The sequence below is a fragment of the Podarcis cretensis genome (genome assembly GCF_951804945.1).
Source record: "Podarcis cretensis genome assembly, chromosome: 17".
Classification (NCBI taxonomy): Eukaryota; Metazoa; Chordata; class Lepidosauria; order Squamata; family Lacertidae; genus Podarcis; species Podarcis cretensis.
This window is the reverse complement of record NC_137187.1, coordinates 35,100,245-35,122,669: the sequence shown is the minus strand read 5'-3', so window position 1 is coordinate 35,122,669 and position 22,425 is coordinate 35,100,245. Positions and strand designations below refer to the sequence as shown.

Here is a 22,425-nt window from a genome sequence, read left to right as displayed (position 1 = left end):
GGCAAGGTTTACTTCGCCCGGGCCGGTTCACTCCAGCGGAGATCCCTCCATGAGCCAGACTGTGCCCGTGATTTCCGGCGTCTGCATCTGCGCAGATGTGATTTCCGGTGTCTGCGCAGTCTTGATTTCCAGCGCCGTAGAAGCGAGTCCCCGCGCCATGCTGTGCTAGTTTAGTGCAGTGCGCGGGGACTCGCCAAGCGGGCGGCTCGTTTTGGGGGCAGCTTGTCGGCTGGTTAAACGACCCCCATGGGCGGCTTGTGGCCCACAGGCCTTAGGTTGCCAACCCCTGGCCTTGAGTTTTGGAATGGTGCTCTTTCCATTTCAAACTACAGTTAGGTAACTGAATATTTCAATCCTTCCGCAACAACAAAAGCCCTGCACGCAGAAAATGAGCACATCAGGGAAGAAGACCGCACTTTAGCCTTTTTCCTGATAGGCTATATTCCTCTGTGCAGGGAGTCCCGCCCCCTGCGCCTCAAAGTAATCGTTGCAAGATACAACCCAATGCAGTTCAGCATTTGATTTTGTTGACTTTATATATAGTGGGCCTGTATGCATGAGAATGGCTGATAAGCATCAACTTTGTAATAAACTGGTGGGCACCAAACAGGCAGAAACTATGCAGGCAAAGAGTCAGAATAGATGGATCGCTGGAAACATCAACTTGCAAGGCTGTGGAGTTGAAAAAGGACAGCCCAATGTTAGGAAACATTAAGAAGCGGGTCAAAAAATAAGCGCCTATGCAAGATCAGATAAAGCCAATCTTTAAGATCTTTCAAGGAGACCTTGCTAGTCTCTTCATGACTATCAGTCCAGTATACCTGAAGGAGCGTCTCCACCCCCATCATTCTGCCCGGACGCTGAGGTCCAGCGCCGAGGGCCTTCTGGCGGTTCCCTCATTGCGAGAAGCAAAGCTACAGTGAACCAGGCAGAGGGCCTTCTTGGTAGTGGCGCCCACCCTGTGGAACGCCCTTCCAGCAGATGTCAAAGCGATAAACAACTACCTGACATTCAGAAGACATCTTAAGGCAGCCCTGTTCAGGGAAGTTTTTAACGTGTGATATTTTACTGTATTTTTGGTTTCCATGGAAGCCGCCCAGAGTGGCTGGGGAGGCCCAGCCAGATGGGTGGGGTATAAATATATTATTATTATTATTATTAGTAGTATTATTAGTATTATTATTATCAGATTGTAACTTGGTGACACTAGACAAGCTGGCCTTCTCAGTGATGGCACAGATAGTGCGTTAGTGAGCTACAGACAGTGGTGACCTGTATATGCCTCTTAAAAACATTTACACAAGCTTTCGGGGTACTTTATTCTTTCCCAAAAATTGTCTTGTACAACGTTTAGTTGTATTTGTGTTATCTTTTTTTTATTATCTAATTTTAAGGAAATTTTATTGCATGTTACTTGCATTTTCATTGTCTTTTATAGAAATTTTAACTATATAGTGGTACCTCGGTTTAAGAACAGTCCGGTTTAAGAACGATTCTGTTTACAAACTCCGCAAAACCGGAAATAGTGTCTCAGTTTGAGAACTTTACCTCAGTCTATGAACGGAATCTGAACGGTGGAAGGGCACCGGCGGTGGGAGGCCTCATTAGGGAAAGCGTGCCTCAGTTTAAGAACAGTTTCGGTTTAAGAAAGGACTTCCGGAACGGAATGAGTTCGTAAACCGAGGTACCATTGTATTGGTAGAAAATTAATTAATTGATAAAAGGCCCAGCTAGTCTAGTATTGTGGCCAGTTAGATGCCCCTGGGAAGCTCTTGAGCAGAGCAAGAGGCGAAATATTTGACTCCCCAGTTATCTCCAAATTTGTTAGGTGCCATAAGGCCATTAAGGTAGTCGGCCTTCCCCAACCTGGTGCCCTCCAGATCTTTGTGTGAGCTGCTTGTAATGTGGTGGTGATGGTTTGTGCAAGTGTGTCTGTCCGCAGTTCCAAGTGGTGTTGGTGGGAGGCAAAAATCCCATGGCGGGGGGAGCACATCGAAGCCCATGAACATACCGAAAACAGTCCTTTGGATCCCCTCCAATGTGTAATTAAGCAAAAGAATTCATCGCCACAGGACATGGTCAAGCTTTTAGAAAAGGATTAGATTGATTCACTGGTGGGTACGAGACACAGTAACTACAAGAGGCAACCTTTTGTGTTGTTGACGGTTGTGGCTGCCAGATGTGTCTTGCTGGTGAACTTGCTAGGCACATCTCATGGTATTGTTGCAGGCAGAAAGCTGGGCTTAGGTGGATGATTGATGGATCTGACTCAGTAAATTAAAATTCCTGCCGACATGACTATTATGCAATGGTGCAGTTTTGTTTCCAGCGCTGGAAATGGAGCAGCACTTGACGTGTACTCCCACTGAACCAGTAATCTGGGGAATGTTCAGTTTGAAATGTTCTGCTGCGAAGCTGGTGGGGTGCTTGTGTGTTTTTGTTTGCGTGTGAAAGATTACCGAAATCATCTGAAAACGGAAAGCACCAATGAAGTACTAGAAGAGGGGTCAGCATACTTTTTCAGCATTGGGCCAGTCCACTGTCCCTCAGACCAGGTGGTGGGCCGGACTATATTTTGATAAAAAATAATGAATGAATTCCTATGCCCCACAAATAACCCAGAGATGCATTTTAAATAAAAGCACACATTCTACTCAGGTAAAAATACGCTGATTCCTGGACCATCCGCGGGTGGATTTAGAAGATCCAACCATGGGCCTTAGTTTGCCTACCCGTGTACTAGAACTTCACAGAGCTCCTTGAGGTCCAAGGTCTTTGGAGTGTTGTTTATATAGTGGCTTCAATGTGCCGGGTGCTTTTCAGACAACAAGATTGCAGCTCCCTGGTGTGAGGAGCTTGCAGACTAAGACTTGACACACAGGAAGTGGAAGCAAAAATAAATATGTGGATTTCCCCCCAGTTATAGATGGTTGCAGACTTAGATGTAGTTGGCTGTGGCAGAAAGTCATGCTTCTCAGCAAACAACAATGTCTAGAATGTACATAAGGCCTGAGGACTGTTAACATGTGGGGGCCTGCTAACATTGGGGAGGTTGCTATGGCATAAGACAGCCCCCACCCTAATGTGATGCCCTTCAGATATTTTGGACTACAGTTTCAGTTGGCCTCAGCCTGCATGATGGGGGTTGTAGTTCACCCAGCAGAAAGGAGTTGCTGTGGGCTTCCCTTTCCTGGGTGTAGAGGCTTACAGATGTCTTCCATCTGAATCAAAGCGCTTCTTCAGCCTGAGAAAGTGGCAAATATTTTGCGTCTGGATTAAGTCGTGGAGACGGATGGGGAGGGGTGAGGACTTCATACAATGGGGGCATACTAAGGGTGAGTACAGATACATGTTGTTTGAGCAGTTGAGAGCAGCTGTGGGTGGAAATGTAGTTGTGCTGTTTTGCAGCAGAGGCTGGCAGTGAAAGAGTGCCGACCGATGAGCATTGTAATGTCAAAAATTGACCTTCCCCCTCCACCTTGCTCAGAACAATCTTTCTGCTCCTCTAAAATGGATCTTCATTTCTGAAATGGCAAACAAATGTTTCAATCGGGGTGTTGCTAGACTCCTGACTCACATCTGTCCCAGCCAGCAGAGCCAGTGGTCAGGGCTGATGTTGCGGCAACATCTGGAGGGCCACAGATTCCTCATCCCTGCTTTATAAGAATAAGCAATGAATGTTGTTACTGCCCCCTCAATCCTTCCAGAGCTGTGCTCCAGGAGTCTTGGCCCTCAACCAGGGTCTGTGCCCTGAAGGCAACCCTGTATCGGGAAATTTTTAATGTCTAATGTTTTACAATTTTTTATGAGCTGTAAGCCACCCAGAGTGGCTGGGGAAACCCAGCCAGATGGGTGGGGTATACCCATTTACCTAGTAACCTTCAAAATTTCCAGTCTCTTTTCACAGCGGTGAGGGGGGGGGGGGGAGGACAGTTCTCTTGCATTGCCAATGACCTTCAATGGCCCTGTGTTGTTTCTTAATAGCTTTAGCTTGGCCAGGTAATTTGCACAGGCTAGCTCAGGAATTCCTCTGCAGCTTGTATTTCTCCCTTCATATCCCAAATAATCAAAATCCTGCCATTTATTAATTTCTAGGGTTAGGGGGTCCCCTCCCCAAACTTATAACAATATATACACTTTTGTTGTTATCTAGTTGTTTAGTCGTGTCCGACTCTTCGTGACCCCATGGACCAGAGCACACCAGGCACTCCTGTCTTCCACTGCCTCCCACAGTTTGGTCAAACTCATGCTGCTAGCTTCGAGAACACTGTCCAACCATCTCGTCCTCTGTCGTCCCCTTCTCCTTGTGCACTCAATCTTTCTCAACATCAGGGTCTTTTCTCTTCTCATGAGGTGGCCAAAGTATTGGAGCCTCAGCTTCATGATCTGTCCTTCCAGTGAGCACTCAGGGCTGATTTCCTTCAGAATGGATAGGTTTGATCTTCTTGCAGTCCAGCCAGAATACTGGCAGAGCAGGTGACTGAGATCAGTGTTCAAATCACTGATAACTTTACAGTGGTGCCTCGCAAGACGAAATTAATCCGTTCCGTGAGGCTCTGCGTATAGCGGTTTTTTCGTCTTGCGAAGCAAGCCCATTGACAACTTAGCGGATTAGCGCTATTAGCGGTTTAGCGGCTTTTAGCGATCAGCTGTTAAGCGGCTTATCAGCGGATCAGCTGATAAGCGGCTTAGCGGCTTAGGAAAAGGGGGGGGAAAGGAAAAAAAAACCCGCAGGAACTCGCAAGACATTTTCGTCTTGCGAAGCAAGCCCATAGGGAAATTCGTTTTGCGAAGCGCCTCCAAAACGGAAAACCCTTTCGTCTAGCGGGTTTTCCGTCTTGCGAGGCGTTCGTCTTGCGGGGCACCACTGTATAGCATGTCACAGGTATGTTTGTATGTTTTCTTATTTCTGAAATTGTATCGCTACCCCTTCAATGTTGCTGGCATTCCCAGGGTGTCCTACAGAAATAACAACAACAACAATGGAACAAAAATATTATAATATAACCAGAAAATAGTACAGCGTGAAACTCTAGTCAAAGAGGAGGCTACATGGTACCTTGAAAGAGCTTGGGTACAATACTTCAAAAAAGGTAGGTGGGTGGAACAGTGCGGGGGGGTGGGGGGTGGGAAGAGGCAGTGAGTCCTGCTTAAAGGTTGTTCAACAAGACTCCCCACTTCGCTTTGGGCTGCTTGCCAAAAGTGGGGGAAGTTGAGCCAGGAAGAGAGATCCTGCCCAGGTGTGATTTAAATAAATAAATATGCCCTTAGCTTGCCTTCCTTGCTTCCTTCCCAGTTCCTGTGTGATGTTGCAACGCCAAGCTCTGTTCCTCTGCCATGTTTTCTTCCCTCCCTCAGGTTTCCTCCATGTCTGGAAGTGTGATGTTGCTTACAGGGACTGATGTCATCATGTGAAATAACTCTGTCACTCTTGCCTAGCCCCAGCTTATGAATGCAAGCTGGCTATTTTTAGACCTCTTTCCCACCCAACCCTGAAGGTTTGAGCATTAAATTACAGTGTAACCCTATAATGATGATGTTGATGATAGGGCCTGTGTCACTTTATGTTTCCCCACAAGGTCCTTGAGGTGAGGTTTAGGCTGAGAATGTGTCTTGCCAGAGACAAGACTCAACTCTTCCAAATCCAGGAAAATCCATTGTTACCCCTCTAGGCAGCATCATTTAAATGCTAATCTGTTGCCTTTATGTGCATTTATATCACATTGCCTCGGAGTGTTCCAAGCTTAATCTGGGTCAGTTTTGCAACTCTTTGTTATGTAGGCCTGTGTTATGTACCCTCAGTGCAGGGACAGATCAATCAATGGCTTGCCTAAAGCCCAGCCAAAGAGTTCCTGCCTGAAGTGATCCAAACTGGGGTTTTCTGGTTCATAGCTCAGCTACTGAATCACCATGCTGTGCTAGTGGAAGTTAAGTCATAGGTTTCAGTGGGACTTATTTCGAAGTAAACGTGAAAAGATTGCAACCCTTTGTCAGTTTGGCTCCACTGCCTGCTATTTCACACATTTCCCAGCAACAACTCTTGAGGTTTCTCCCACTTTACACCCCAACACTGTGTGTCTTCTGAAAAATGAGTTACGGTCAATCCTGGGTCTCCAACAAGTATACCTAAATGAGGCATACATTTTTGAACACCTGCTCATTGCCCAGTGTAACGTGTGAAGAGGCCCTGATAATCGCATGGATGATTAAGTCTCGCATAGGGTTCCTTTGGGTGGACTTTGGTGACAACAGAATATCTTTCTTCTTCTTCTTCTTCTTCTTCTTCTTCTTCTTCTTCTTCTTCTTTGGCGATCACTCATAGTCGAGTAAGATTGTCTTCCATGAACACTATCTTAACAGACTATCTTAACAGTGAGTCCATAAGTGGAGGTCAATTCTGGATCCACACATCCTTCCACAGTGGGAACATAGGTTTCCGGGCAGGAGTTGATCACTGTGAGGGTTTGCCAGACATGCCTTCCTCTTAGCATGTTTCTCTCTTTCATCCTGAGTTTGAGCATCTTTGAAGCCCATGACACCTTTGGTAAAGGCTGTTCTCCAATTGGTGCTCATAGGCCAGTGTTTCCCATTTGCCGCTTTTTATACTACATTTTTGTAGATTTGCCTTGAGAGAGTCTTTAAGCCTCTTCTTTTTACCTCAACCACAACAGAATGTAACAAATGGCCCACAGATTTATGGTAACTGGTGACTGTGGAGAGACAAGAAGTTGTAGAAGGAATCTAATATTGGTAAATAATTTATTGTATGCTACTTTTACTTGACTGCATTTAGTAGGAAAAACACTCAGGGTGATGCATCTCTTCTTCCCTTCATGGATGAGGTGGGCCTGATGTGTAAATTCACATACTTCAGAAGACAGCACCGCTTGCTCTGTCCCTCTCTCCCCTGTAGCTTGTGGTGGTTTGGCCAGAACTTTGACATAACAACACTAAAATGATAACCTAAATTCTTATTTGTTAGCATTTGTTTAGATTTTACATGAGTTTCTCGTATAGGGATGAATGAATAAATAAATAAATAAATAAAAAGTATCTTATTATTAGTAAGGTAAAAGGACCCCTGGACATTTAAGTCCAGTCAAAGGTGACTATGGGGTGGCGGCACTCATCTCGCTTCCAGGCCGAGGGAGCCGGCGTTTGTCCACAGACAGCTTTCCGGGTCATGTGGCCAGCAGGACTAAACTGCTTCTGGTGCAATGGGACACCTTGGTGGAAACCAGAACGCACAGAAACACGGTTTACCTTCCTGCCACAGCGGTACCTATTTATCTACTTGCACTGGAGTGCTTTTGAACTGCTAGGTCGTACCGACTCAAACTGCCGACCTTCCAATCAGCCAGCCCAAGAGGCTCAGTGGTTTAGAACACAGTGCCACCCGCATCCCCATCTTACTATTAATGGAAGCCGTGGACCCTCCAGATGTTGTTGGACTAGAACTCCCATCATCCCTGACTATTATTGCCCTTGCTGGCTGGGGCTGACGGGAGTTTGAGTACAACAGCCTCTGGTAGGGCACAGATTCTCAGCCACGAAATTAAAAGACGCCTGCTTCTTGGGAGAAGGGCAATGACAGGCCTAGACAGCATCTTGAGAAGTAGAGACATCACCTTGCCAACAAAGGTCCGTATAGTTAAAGCTATGGTTTTCCCAGTAGTGATGTATGGAAGTGAGAGCTGGACCATAAAGAAGGCTGATCGCCGAAGAATTGATGCTTTTGAATTATGGTGCTGGAGGAGACTCTTGAGAGTCCCATGGACTGCAAGAAGATCAAACCTCTCCATTCTGAAGGAAATCAGCCCTGAGTGCTCACTGGAAGGACAGATTGTGAAGCTGAGGCTCCAGTACTTTGCCCACCTCATGAGAAGAGAAGACTCCCTGGAGAAGACCCTGATGTTGGGAAAGATGGAGGGCACAAGGAGAAGGGGGCGACAGAGGACGAGATGGTTGGATAGTGTTTTCGAGGTTACCAGCATGAGTCTGACCAAGCTGCGGGGGGCAGTGGAGGACAGGAGTGCCTGGCGTTCTCTGGTCCATGGGGTCACGAAGAGTCGGACACGACTAAACGACTAAACAACAACAACAACATAACAAAGCACGACAAAAGAAGGCAGAGGGCCTTCTCGGTAGTGGCACCCGCCCTGTGGAATGCCCTCCCACCAGATGTCAAAGAGAAAAATAACTACCAAACTTTTAGAAGACATCTAAAGGCAGCCTTGTTTAGGGAAGCTTTTAATGTTTAATAGGTTACTGTATTTTAGTGTTTGTTGGAAGCTGCCCAGATGGGTGGGGTATAAATAAATAATTATTATTATTATTATTATTATTATTATTATTATTATTATTATTTTATTTTATGCAAGAAATGCTACAGATTGTTATTATATAACAGCAGCAAATTTAATACGCACTATTCATTACCACAGTGAGTAAGAAAAACACACAGTCCCTATTTTTAATAGGTATAGCTGCAGGGTGTGGTGCTGGCCCCTAGAAAAGAAAAAAAAGGCAGAACAGGAAAAAGGGCATTATGACCCTGACAATTAGTGAGCTGCTTGGACTTGCTCTTTCACAGATCCACTTAGGGAGTGTTGCTAGGATAGACCTTGCAAGCTCACTTGGGGCCTGTCTTAAACTGACATGCCATCCCTGAGTATATTGGACAGGAAGGAGAAACTAGTTCTGGCTCCCTGATGAGTGGACCTGCACACACGCACACATACACATTTGCAAGTATACATTACATTTTTAGGTAGAGGCAACTCCCTGTTTGCACGGCGGTTGTGTTCCAGGACATTGCGCGCTTGCGTGAACTTGCGTATACTCGGAACACCTATTGAAAAAGCCTGCAAACACCCCATGTCACTTCCGGCCCTTTTTGTGATGTTTTTGGGTCGCTTCCTGGTTCGGCACGATGCACGTGTGTGCGGTCACGTACATATTGGACACACCGTTTTGAGTGTCACACTTCTGTTTTGAGTGTTACACTGAGGTCTGTCTGTTTCTGCTACTTATTTTGCATTTTTGTTTTTGCGGCTTTTTTGTTTTGTTTTTGTGACTGTGTGGAACCCAGTTCAGTTTCTGATTGATTGATTGTGTGACTGCAGTACATTGTTTATTGCTTTCATTTTATGGATCAATGGTCTCGTTAGATAGTAAAATTCATGTTAAATAGCTGTTTTAGGGGTTGTTTTTAAAAGTCTGGAACGCATTAATCCATTTTGCATTACTTTCTATGGGAAAGCACGCCTTGGTTTTGGAACGCTTTGGTTTTGGAACGGACTTTAGGAATGGATTAAGTTTGAGAACCAAGGTACCACTGTACTGCTTTTAAAATAAGTAGTTCATATATATTGGTAGTTTTTGTAACTTTGCCTTTTCAGGAAAGTTTTCCTCAAATGTGGGGTATAAATAAAATAAAATAAAATAAATAATTTCCATGTTGTCGGGGATGCTGGGAGCTGGAGGCCAGCAAAGTCTGGGTGTGTTCAGGTTTTTCCATCCCTGCAAATGCAGGTAGCAGAAGTAGCTGTAGATTTTGGAGTATCACAGATTTCCTTTCTCTCTCCCTCTCTTTAAAAATTCAGGCCTTTAACTCCACCGTCGGATATTGCAGGACTTTAAACCGGCTGAAGTGTTTTGGAGGCAGCTGCAGGGCAAAGGGAGCACCTGGGCCTGTGGCTTCCCTTCCTTCCTTGGTGGAGGCAGTGGGGTAACCTCTGCCTTCCCCTTGCCCCACTCCTGGCTGGGGAGGAGGGTGATGGCTCGCTTGAAACAGCTTGGATTCCTTCTGGCAGTCTCTCTCCAGTCCTGCTTACAGCCCGCTTTGTGTCAAGGTGAGTGCTCCCTTCACGGTTGCAAACAGAGGAAAAGTGATCAGAATGGTGTGTCTGTGTGCGCACTGGCCTATATCTCCGGCCCTTAGAACTCTCCCAGGGCCATGTCCCCTCCCCAACCACAACTTCTTCCCTGAGCCTCATTTAGGTAAAGGTAAAGGGACCCCTGACCAATAGGTCCAGTCGTGACCAACTCTGGGGTTGTGCACTCATCTCGCTTTATTGGCCGAGGGAGCTGGCGTACAGCTTCCAGGTCATGTGGCCAGCATGACTAAGCCGCTTCTGGTGAACCAGAGCAGCGCACGGAAAAGCCGTTTACCTTCCTGCCGGAGCGGTATCTATTTATCTACTTGCACTGGCATGCTTTCGAACTGCTAGGTTGGCAGGAGCAGGGACCGAACAACGGGAGCTCACCCCGTCATGGGGATTCGAACCGCCGACCATCTGATCAGCAAGTCCTAGGCTCTGTGGTTTAACCCACAGCGCCACCCACGTCCCTAAGCCTCATTTACCTTGCTTCAAATCTTCCTTGAATGTTTTTTGTCTGGCTGCAATCAGTGGCGGGGTGAACTGCCTGGTGGCTCACGCGCGACATCTGTACGGGGTGCGCATGTGTGGCATCCCGTATGAGGTGCACACATGCGGCAGCCCATCGCTCACGTGGCGACCGCATGGGTTTCTGCGCATGCGCACTCTGTACAGCATGCTGCACATGCACACTCCATACGGGCTGTCACTCGCACAGCATCCGTACGGGCTGTCGCTCGTGCATGCCGTCTATACAGCGCATGTGCGGCATCCCGTACAGATTGCACACGCGCGGCAGCCCATACAGTCGCTGTGCGAGAGGCGCCCATACTGACTGCGCACACCCTCGGCCTCTCTACAGCTGGCTTGCAGAAGGGTTTCCCACTGCTGCATTAAGTGCTTAGAGAGCATTCAGTAACCAACAGACAGAAAGCTTTCTCTACAGTGGTGCCTCGCAAGACGAAATTAATCCGTTCCGTGAGGCTCTTCGTATAGCGGTTTTTTCGTCTTGCAAAGCAAGCCCATTGACAGCTTAGCGGATTAGCGCTATTAGCGGTTTAGCGGCTTTTAGCGGATCAGCTGATAAGCGGCTTAGCGGCTTAGGAAAAGGGGGAAAAACCCGCAGCAACTCGCAAGACATTTCGTCTTGCGAAGCAAGCCCATAGGGAAATTCATTTTGCGAAGCGCCTCCAAAACGGAAAACCCTTTCGTCTAGCGGGTTTTCCGTCTTGCGAGGCGTTTGTCTTGCGGGGCACCACTGTAAAATCAATTGTTTGCATCAATTAAATGTTTTAAATTTGTTGTTAGCTGCCCTGAGCCCGGTTTTCTGAACTGGGAAGGGCGGGGTATAAATAAAAAATTATTATTATTAAAATCGCCTTCCCCAACCCCAGTATCAACAAATCTCCCCCTTTGGCATTAGCATGGATCTCAGTGTAACAGAACCAGCCCCTGGAAACCTGCCATGAGTCAACCGTGCAAAGAAGCCATAAAAGTTCCTGGCATGTCTTAAAAAAGAAAAGAACCTGCTAAGCGGCTAGAAGCTTGTGTTTTCGAGCTGGCCCTGTGTTTTCGAGCTGGCCAGAGGGGAAGCCCCTCTGCATGGAAACGCAGGGTGGGATTCAACAAATGAGTCCCACCAGCAAGGACTTCTGCTTGTGCAATGGTTCTTCCCCCCCCCCCGCTCTCCTACCCTTGCACCCACTGTACCCCCCCTAAAATGGACTCTGTGGAAATTGGGAGAACACCCAGAACAGCGCATGGGGAGGGGATTGTTCTGTCTGCCAAGCCAAATTGCTTGGCGTGATGGAATGGTAATGTTAGCGGGGTGCTGAATTCCTCAAGCTAATAAAGAAACATGTTTTGAACCAAACAAGCTGGTTGGGGGCGGGGGGGGGGCAGGGTCCCCTTTACCATTCTGCTTGGCTTCTGTGCTAGCTGTGGGTGGAGGAGGAATGGAGAGAGGTGTCACTTCTCTGTGAACCCACCCACTCACCTGCACGGAATTCCTGGTTGATTTGTTAAATGCAAGCCTGCTATAGGTTAACCTTTTGAAGGGCAGCTGGGGGGTGGGGAAAGCCATTCATACCTAGGAACCTTAAAGGTGCGGTGGGGCAGGCTGCCCTGGATGTCACCACTGAGGGGTTGACAAAATGCCGGGCAGCACTCACTACAGCGCCTGCAGCGTTCCCAAGCCACATGTCTCTCCTGGGAGAGACTCAGTGGCTTGGGCACGCGCAGGCTCCGCTCTGCCCAAATGGTCCACCGCTGCCTCCCCCCTATCTGTAGGGTGGCTGAGTGGGAGGAGGCAGGAGCGATCTGCGATGGGTGTCCTGGCCCCGCCCCTGGGCGCAGGGCACACGCGCCTCCCCAGGCACCTGATTGGCCTGCTCTGTCGCTGTGTCAGCCTTCAGATACTATTCAGTATAAAACACCATTAGATGCTGTATCTTGCCAAACAGTGTTGCATGTCAGCAATAGAAAACAATGATACCTCCTGTTGCAGACGCTTCAGGTTACAGACTCCACTAACCCAGAAATAGTACCTCGGGTTGAGAACTTTGCTTCAGGATGAGAACAGAAATCACGTGGTGGCAGCGGGAGGCCCCATTAGCTAAAGTGGTGCTTCAGGTTAAGAACAGTTTCAGGTTAAAAACGGACCTCCGGAACAGATTAAGTTCTTAACCTGAGGTACCACTGTGCAGTTCCGGAGGCCCGTTCGCAATATGAAAAGCTTGCAACCTGAAGCGCCATATCTGTGCAGGTGTGCAGCGCGATTTAGCGCTTCTGCACATGCGCGAGCGGCAAAACCCAGAAGTAACCCTTTCCGGTACTGAAAAAACGTAACATGAAGCAAACGTAACATGAGGTATGACTGTACTCTTGGATCGCAACTACTAAATGTTGAGATTCTATCAAAATAGCAAGGATTGTCAAAAAATGGTTATCAGTACAAATACAGATGTATAGTGTCTGAAGAATATTTAACTTTAAAATTTTCCCAAAAAAAGGGGGGGGGAGCAAATTCCTTCAAGCAAATTAATTTTGGGGGTCAAAGTCACGCACGCTTCTTGCTAGGATTCAATTTAAGGGTGGATAGGTCTTTGGATCATTCTTGATCCTGAAATAGTTTCAAGGAAAGAGGCCAGGTCATCCCAGAAAGCAGAATGGAGCTCCTTTTTCTGGGAATGTGTCAGAGCCACTCTGGACTTCCTTGAAGTGTTTTTGTAGGCTTCACCTGTCAGTTGCAAAGCACTTTCAGGGCGTGCCTCTGGCTTCCTTGGCCCAAGGAGTGAGCTCTGTCTGACTCACTCGTGCCCTCCCCAGCACAGTGGGTGTGGATTCCCTGAGAGAAGGCACAAACCAGGTTGCTCCACCATGCACCCTCTGGTTCCTGGGCATTGCCCAGCCTGAAATGGAAACTGAATGCCTAAGAGAAAGAACTGTCTCAACAAGAACCACACCTGTCCCAGGAGAGATTGAAAGCCATGGGCTTAGCTCTGTAAGTGAAGGCTACCGGAGGAGGTGCAGGTCTGGTAATTAAGGCCTTGGGTGCCCAAGGGAGGTCCTTTCTGAAATGCACCTATCTCTGCATCACGTGTCATTGATGAAGAACCCCCATGGACAGTGCAGAGCCTGAGGACTAGTTTGGCTGTCATTAAACAGTAGTACTGTTTTGGGCGGGGGGACAGGGCAGACAGGTTTGGGAGACTCCCTGTTCCTGAATGGAGTAACTGTGCCCCTGAAGGACCAGGTTCTCAGCCTGGGAGTCAGTTTGGACTCACAGCTGTCCATGGAGGTGCAGGTCAATTCTGTGTCCAGCGCAGCTATCTACTAGCTCCATCTGGTACGACAGCTGAGACCTTACCTGTTTACCACAGCGTCTTAACAAAGTGCTTCATGCTCTGGTTATCTCCCTCTTGGACTACTGAAATGGGCTCTATGTGGGACTACCTTTGAAGGTGACTCTGAAACTACAACTAATCCAGAATGTGGCTGGCAGACTGGTGACTGGGAGTGGCTGCTGGGACCATATAACACTGGTCCTAAAGGATCTACACTGGTTCCCAGTATATTTCTGAGCACAATTCAAAGTGTTGGTGCTCTCTTTTAAAGCCTTAAATGGCCTCAGCCCAGTATATCCAAAGGAGCGTCTCCACCCCCATCGTCCAGCCCAGACGCTGAGGTCCAGCGCCGAGGGCCTTCTGGCAGTTCCCTCACTGTGATAGTTGAGGTTACAGGGAACCAGGCAAGAGGGCCTTCTTGGTGGTGAATGTTGACATTTTCCAAGTCTAACAGTCTTGGGGGCCACAATGCCAGGTCTGAAACCACATTTGATAGCTCAGATAGAGAATCAGTTGGGCAGTAACAGTGACTGCCTGCCCTCCCAGCCAGCCCCGCAGCACACCCTGGAGGTACACTTGGTACTCAGGGGGCATTGCTGGGGGAGGCCGACCCCACACTGCTGCCTCACCTAGGCCTTAGTTATAGATGCCCCATCAGCTTCTTCATCCTTGATTAAATTGTGGGTGAGGGACATCTTATTATGGACCAACCTGGCATTTTCAAGCAGCACCCAGAGACCCAGGTCAAGCTGGCATAAAGGTAAAGGGACCCCTGACCATTAGGTCCAGTTGTGACCGACTCTGGGGTTGCAGCGCTCATCTCACTTTATTGGCCGAGGGAGTCGGCGTACAGCTTCCAGGTCATGTGGCCAGCATGACTAAGCCGCTTCTGGTGAACAAGAGCAGCGCACGGAAACGCCGTTTACCTTCCCTCCGGAGCAGTACCTATTTATCTACTTGCACTTTGATGTGCTTTTGAACTGCTAGGTTGGCAGGAGCAGGGACCGAGCAATGGGAGCTCACCCCATTGCGGGGATTCAAACCGCCGACCTTCTGATCGGCAAGTCCTAGGCTCTGTGGTTCAACCCACAGCGCCACCCACGTCCCCAAGCTGGCATAGTCACCACCAAATCTTGAGATGGAAAAAGGGCCAGAACATGACACAGGCTGTATTTGCCTGTGCCACAGTCCAGACTCCAAAGGTCTGAACTGAGCTCTCCTCAACTGGTTCACCCTTGATCCAGTGTCAAATCTCTGCTTGTCTATGACCACTGGAATTGGGCTTTCTGATGCTTCCCTCAAGCAGTCCAAGGTTTGCTCTTCCAGGCACATGATAGACTTAATAAATAACTCCTGACTGCCTCAGCAAAAGCAATACCCCTACCCACTAACCAGCAGGTAAGAAATAGAATTCAAACCCTGACACCCCCTACAGGGGTGGAGGAAGGGGTGTGTAGTGGGTGCAGTCCACCCCGAATGTCACCACTGGGGGGGGGGCACAGAATGCCAGGCAGCACTCACCGTGGGGCCTGCAGCGCGCCTGAGCCATGCATCTCTCCTGGAAGAGACGTGGCGGCTTGGGGGCCTGCAGACTCCATGCTGCCCAAACGGTCTGTCTGCTGCCTCCCCCCCCCCCCCAAGCTGTAGGGTGGCTGAGTGGGAGGAGGCAGGCAGATTCCAGAGGCCCCACGGTGCAGCCTGCCCCTATGGACAGCTCACCCCACCCGAGCAGCTTCCCCCACCGCTGACCCCCCATTCCCTAGAGATCGTAGCGTGTGAGATGCTGTTTGTTTCTCCATGTGTGCACATCACTGATACATGCTCTGGCAACAGCTTTCTGCAGTCTTTGTTTGCAGTGCGCATGCGGTGAAATAAATGTGTGAATGTGCCTCATGGGTACATGGTGTACAGTTTGGTGCACTGTAAACCTCTGCTGTGCAGAAGCCAAAACTGTAATGTGTGGACACTTTTCAATCCTGTTTTAAATTTGTTATTATGTTTGCTTTTACATACATACAAGGGACACGGGTGGCGCTGTGGGTTAAACCACAGAGCCTAGGGCTCGCTGATCAGAAGGTCGGCGGTTCAAATCCCTGCGACAGGGTGAGCTCCCGTTGCTCAGTCCCAGCTCCTGCCAACCTAGCAGTTCAAAAGCACGTCAAAGTGCAAGTAGATAAATAGGTACCACTCTGGCGGGAAGGTAAACGGTGTTTCCATGCGCTGCTCTGGTTCGCCAGAAGCGGCTTAGTCATGCTCGCCACATGACCCGGAAGCTGTATGCCAGCTCCCTCGGCCAGTAAAGCGAGATGAGCGCCGCAACCCCAGAGTTGGCCACGACTGGACCTAATGGTCAGGGGTCCCTTTACCTTTACCTTTATGCTTTTACAGTTAGGAGTCAGTATGAAACATTTTATGTAGTAAGTAACAAATCAGTGCAAGGAACAACAATAACCTGCCCACCTTCTCTCTCCTCTCTGCATGTCAGTGGAGGTGTGTCCTGGGCGGATGACCCCTTCTCTCCTTGAAGGGGGAGCAGCAGCAAATGCAGAGATGACAAAAGTTTACCTGCTCTGCTGTTGCACCAGCTGCTTGACCTCCCGTCCCACTGCCATAAATAGGGTCACATGTGTGCCCCTCCCCTTGCCACCACACAACTGAACTGCAGGTAACTTGGATCTTGTGTGAGGGTTCAGTTCCAGTGGTCCACACGCATTTGGAAAAATGTGTGAAGTCAGGAACCTCTCAAACGGTCCTCCTTCCCTGGCAAGGTGGAGGTTGGCTTACCTGCCTTTCAGAAGGCAGCGCAAGGGTCCCAGAGTCCCAGAGCCCTCATGCCTCCATTCTGAAGCCTAGTTAATACTTTCCCAGCTTGGGGGTGGAGATGGGAGAGCTCTAAGACCCTGCTAGAGCCCACACACTGCCTTTCCAAAGCCAAGTCCGTGATGGTTTGATTTGCGCAGGTGGCGGCGGTAAGTAATCGGTAGGTAAGAAAAATAAGCGTCAAGATGCGAGCAACCTGTAATGTGAGATTCACATGCTCTTAGTTAAAAGGTGTATCTTCAGTGCATTCTTTGTCGTCTAATCTGAACCCCTAAAAAAGAGACATTGCACGTTCTTTTGTAATTCATGAAAATCTTTTAATAAAATTATTTATTTTAAAAAAGTGTGTCTGTGTGCAGACCTCATGAATTGGGCCATTCTGCAATATGGCTCTCCATGGGGAGAGTGCCCTGTGTTTCATGTTACTTCTTGGCTGTGGTCTAATGAAACAGGGAGGAGTGTAAAATGATTCGTTGCCTGGCAAAAGACCTGAGTCAGGTGAAATCTTGTCCCTCAGGCCTTTTGGGGGGCTGGACTATATTGGGGGCATTCCTGTGCCCCACAATAACTCAGAGATGCATTTTAAATAAAAGGACACATTCTACTCATGTAAAAACACGCTGATTCCCAGACTGTCCGCAGGCCGGATTTAGAAGGCAATTGGGCCGAATCCGGCCCCTGGGTCTTAGTTTGCCTACCCATGTTCTTCTCTAACGCCTACTGTTTGTCTCTTTCCAAAACAAGGCACTAACAGCACTCCAGTGGAAACCACATCCTTTCCTCCCTCTGTTTCATATGGCCTTTCGGTATGTATGTCTGTCTTTCTTGGGCAGGGTCTGTGTGTGTCAGCTTTTTTGGGGGGGTGATCTTGATGTGGGCATCTCATGCTGCCTGAAAGGGGGGCATCATTGTCTGGGCAAGGCAGGTACAGACTGTTTGTAGCTTAGCTCAATCTGCCTTTCCTTACCTCAGGCAAGGGCACCTTGGGTCTTTTGAAGCTCTTGCCTGCAGTGGCAAACTTGATAGATATTTACATGCTCGAGGCAGCTGTTATCACCACTACCCAAAAATGACTGCGGCCAATTGAGACAACATGGTAAAAAATTCAAGAAAAAAAATGGAAGAGGGCTGGATTTGGCCCCCCCTCCCTCTGCTGTGGTCAGTTGATGATGGTATGTTATGGTAGCAGCAATGTTGACGACAAAGGACTGGGTTTGGGCTTAAAACCTGGCTTACAGTTCAGGTTTGCATCTGACACATGACCCTCCTTGTGCTGGGCTGCCCATCAGTTTGCTCACAACAATTGGTGCAGCCGCACCACCAAGTCAAGCCGTTGATCAGGGCAGCCCTATTTTCAAGAGATCCCCATGAATCTGCACTGTGCATATTGATTTGTTCAGTGCAGGTGCACAAGTCTAAGGAGCGTGCAGGGGATACCAGGTCCCCCCCCCTACGGCATGTTAGTATAATAATAATAATAATTTATTATTTATACCCCGCCCATCTGGCTGGGTTTCCCCAGCCACTTTGGGCGGCTTCCAACAAAACACTAAAATACACCAATCTATTAAACATTAAAAGCTTCCCTAAACAGGGCTGCCTTCAGATGTCTTCTAAAAGTTTGGTAGTTGTTTTTCTCTTTGACATCTCATGGGAGGGCGTTCCACAGGGCAGGTGCCACTACCGAGAAGGCCCTCTGCCTGGTTCCCTGTAACTTGGCTTCTCGCAGCGAGGGAACGGCCAGAAGGCCCTTGGCGCTGGACCTCAGTGTTAGGCCCTGCTTCACTTTCCTCCACTGTAACAATGTTCTCCCCCTTTTTCTTTCCCCGTGACAGAAGTCGGAGCTGGCGGCAGCCATCGCTGTGCCGTGTGTTTTTGGGGGCCTCCTGCTGATCGGCCTCCTGGTTTTTATGGGACTCAAAATCCGGGAGAAGCGGCAGACAGAGGGCACTTACCGGCCCAGCAGCGAAGAGCAGGTGGGTGCCCGCGTCGAAACTAACACCAACCTGAAGCTTCCCCCGGAAGAGCGACTCATCTGAGATGGGGGAAAGGGCTCTGCTTTTGGGTCTCAGCTTGGATGGAGCCGCTCAACACACTGGACTCCAAAAAACCAAAAACACTAACATTTAAAAGGGTGCTTCTGCTGCTGCCAGGCTTGAGGTTTCCCAGCAAGCCTCTTAAAGCTTTCCCTGCGGGCTGGATGTGAACTGCTGCACACAGGAGACACATGTTTTAGAATGGGCTTTGAGGAGCGGCTGCATGCACACTGCCGGGAATGGCTAGAGGCAGACAGTTCAAGGCAAGATTGGATCCTGCCTCTCTGGGCACACAGAAGAGAGAGGGCTGCCCCCCTCAGCCCATGCAATGCCAACTGCCCAGTGCTAGATCTCCCTTCTCTATGCTGCCCCAAAGAACGAACTCTTCTGACTCTAAGTGGGAGTGCGTGGAATTGCCACTCGAGCTGACACAGGAGTTGTTGCTTTTGTGTGAACAGGACAAGAGCAGAGGGTGGGTGGGGAGGCTGCTCTTGGCTTTAAGGGTCCTGCCGCGTGAGATCTGGGGCAGGCTTGCCTCTTTTGTTTTTTAAAAAAATGTATTGCGCTGTGCCTTTCAGTATGCCACTATTTAATAAAAACGAATCTCCCTTCTCTGGCAAGAGAAAAGTCGACACAACCTAGAGTGTTATTACCCTGTTGCCTTACGGTTGGCCAGTTTGAGTCGGCAGGTGACTCTTAAATGTTTCATAATAGGGAAGGGGAGAGCTGTGGCCCTCCTAGGGGCTCTCGGGCTACAGTTTTTCTATACTGGCCGGGGCTGATGGGAGCTGGAGTCCCGCAGCAGGGCCACAGATTCCCCCAGCCCTGTTTTAAATGAACTAAAGGAGGACCGTACCAAACAGAAACCCAGCAAATGAACAGAGGCAGGCCCCCAAAAGGGTCTCGACAAGATACAGTGGTACCTCGGGTTACATATGCTTCAGGTTACATATGCTTCAGGTTACAGACTCCGCTAACCCAGAAATAGTACCTCGGGTTAAGATGAAAACAGAAATCGTGCTCCGGTGGCGCGGTGGCAGCAGGAGGTCCCTTTAGCTAAAGTGGTGCTTCAGGTTAAGAATAGCTTCAAGTTAAGAACAGACCTCCAGAACGAATTAAGTTCTTAACCCGAGGTACCACTGTATTGTTAACACGATTCCAAAACTTTGCTTTAGGTATTTCAAGTCTGCTTTAGCCTGTTCAAAAGCACCTTATACACATTATTTCAAGTTTTTCCAACAACACTGTAAAGGGTAGGTCAGCATTATTATTCCCGTATTACAGACTGGGAGGGAACATCCAGGCCAGCCCAAGTCATCCACATGAACGCATGATTTGAACTGAGGCTTTCCTGATTCTCATTCAGTCTCTTAGCTTTTGCTCCACGTCAGCCTCCATCAAAGGCAACTGCCATTGCAGGTCTTCCAACCCTTGTTCTACCTTGGATATCCTATCTAACCTCTGCCTAAGGACTGCAACAGACACAATGCAGGAGGTCCAAAACCAAATAAAGTGTGCTTATGTGGGTGGGAAATGTCAGATGGTCCCATTGGAAACCTTTGCTTCGCATTTGTATTAACCCAGGCATAGGCAAACTCGGCCCTCCAGATGTTTTGGGACTACAACTCCCATCATCCCTGACCACTGGTCCTGTTAGCTAGGGATGATGGGAGTTGTAGTCCCAAAACATCTGGAGGGCCGAGTTTGCCTATGCCTGTATTAACCCCAAGGCCCTCTTAAGGAGGGGGTGGATGTGGAAGAGTTCCATGTTCATTTTACCCTTATATAGAATTTTCCTCTCCCCATTTTATTGTCACAGCTCCAAGTTAGGCTAGGCTCAGGTACTGACTGCACAAATTGATAAAGCTTGGCTTAAAAAAGCTACACTCTGCATGAACTGCAGGTTGATGCACAAAGCTAGCCGCTCCCACTTTGTGCAAGTGGTAAGACTAGGATGGGGTTTTAGCATTACATCCAGACTTGGGATCCTGGTTTGTTTCTCCCTAATCAGCTAGCTTGATGTAGGGTTGCCATATGTCCAGAATTTCACGAAAATAACCGGCAATTGGCCTCCGGAAACAGTGTCTGGGCGGAAATCGGTGAAACGTCCGGGAAAATCTGGATGTACAGCAACTGATGTCAGCAGTGTCGTTTTGGGCAATTTCCCTCGAAATTGGCTCAACAACTTTGCCACGCCCCCAAAAGAAAGCTCCACAACTTTTCTGTCCAGATTTTCACTTTTTGAAATATGGCAACCCTAGCTTGTCTTGGATTAAGGTTTGTTGTTGGTTTGCTAGGGAGAAACCAACCCTGAGCCTGCATTCAGATGTAACACAAATTGACTTCCCCCTTCCTGGCTTATTTATCGGTGCTGTGGGTTAAACAACAGAGCCTAGAACTTGCTGATCAGAAGGTCGGCGGTTCGAATCCCCGCGACGGGGTGAGCTCCTCTTGCTCGGTCCCTGCTCCTGCCAACCTAGCAGTTCGAAAGCATGTCAACGTGCAAGTAGATAAATAGGTACTGCTCTGGCGGGAAGGTAAACAGCATTTCCGTGCGCTGCTCTGGTTCGCCAGAAGCGGCTTAATCCTGCTGGCCACATGACCCGGAAGCTGTATGCCAGCTCCCTCAGCCAATAAAGCGAGATGAGCACCGCAACCCCAGAGTCGGGCACAACTGGACCTAATGGTCAGGGGTCCCTTTACCTTTACCTATGAAGGGAAGGTTGACGTGTGAGTGATTGGGCTGTGTGCATGTTATGAAGCCGAGGTTCATAGGTCCAGATGTGGCCAGTAATTGCCTGGCAAAATTTGCAGACAGGCTGCCACGCGGTTACTGTTAAAATCTCTTTGTAGGGTGGCTATCTCCACCGGGCAAATTGGATGCCGTGCCTTGCCCTACAGTGCATGATATCTGGTCTGTCTCAAGTTGATGGTGAAGCCAGGGCACTTGGGTGCCTGAGGAGTGAACTCCAACCACAACAACACTGTTGCTAATTAATATAAAGCATAATCCATCAGGGTGCTCTCCTGCCTAAGTCCCATTCCAGCTCACAGGAGCTGTACTAGAGCATAATTAGGAGCTGCCCAAAGCTCAGTTGTGGAAGGTATTTGAATTGCACAGTACTGGCAGGTCCTTCCAGGCAGTAATTTTGAGCAGCAACCTTGTGGGGGTGGGGGGCGTGTATCCTAGATATTTTATGTGCCCTTTCCAAAAACCTCCTCAGGCTAACTTTTAAAAAATGGAACTCTACCCTTTTGGGAGACTTAAACCTATTGGGGGTGGTGGTAAGAAAATCTCCCCCTTCCCTGACTTTATAAATGATGCCCTTTCTTGCGGCTTGTTTTTGACCCTTCACATTTGTGTATGTCTCCTTTGACTTTTCTCCCATTTGCCATCAACTGGATAGAGTTCAGATTGTGTTTCTATTATATTCCTAGAAAGGAGTAATTATTATTATTTTCTCCAGAGGGCAAAGAGCTACCCTGGCACCCAAATTATTATTATTATTATTATTATTATTATTATTATTATTATTATTATGCCCTATACCTGGAGGTATCAGGGTGGTTCACATAAAAAGATCACAGTATATAAAATCAAGATAAAAACAATAACCAAATAATACCCCCCAAAAGAGCCACATTTTAAAAGGGTATGGGATGTTGATCAGGTCAGCCAAATCATAGAATCATAGAGTTGGAAGAGACCACAAGGGCCATCAAGTCCAACCCCCTGCCAAGCAGGAAACCACCATCAGAGCACTCCTGACATATGGTTGTCAAGCCTCTGCTTAAAGACCTCCAAAGAAGGAGACTCCACCACACACCTTGGCAGCAAATTCC

At 48.3% G+C, this 22,425-nt stretch overlaps 1 protein-coding gene and 1 long non-coding RNA gene across 3 annotated transcripts in view; both read left to right on the top strand.

Moving 5' to 3' along the window:
* Positions 1–22,425, top strand: part of LOC307206784 — a 610,614-nt gene that overhangs the window by 14,228 nt on the left and 573,961 nt on the right. The gene's annotated exons all lie outside the window — the stretch shown is intronic.
* The window catches only part of CRB3 (crumbs cell polarity complex component 3), a 32,567-nt gene that overhangs the window by 7,586 nt on the left and 2,556 nt on the right, over positions 1–22,425 (top strand). For both annotated transcript variants that reach the window (XM_079960182.1, XM_079960181.1), the window contains exons 2-4: positions 9,606–9,854; positions 17,291–17,352; positions 18,382–18,522. In XM_079960182.1, coding sequence (XP_079816308.1) covers positions 9,779–9,854; positions 17,291–17,352; positions 18,382–18,522 — 279 coding nt within the window. In that variant the 5' untranslated portion in view covers positions 9,606–9,778. The remainder of the gene's footprint in view (positions 1–9,605; positions 9,855–17,290; positions 17,353–18,381; positions 18,523–22,425) is intronic.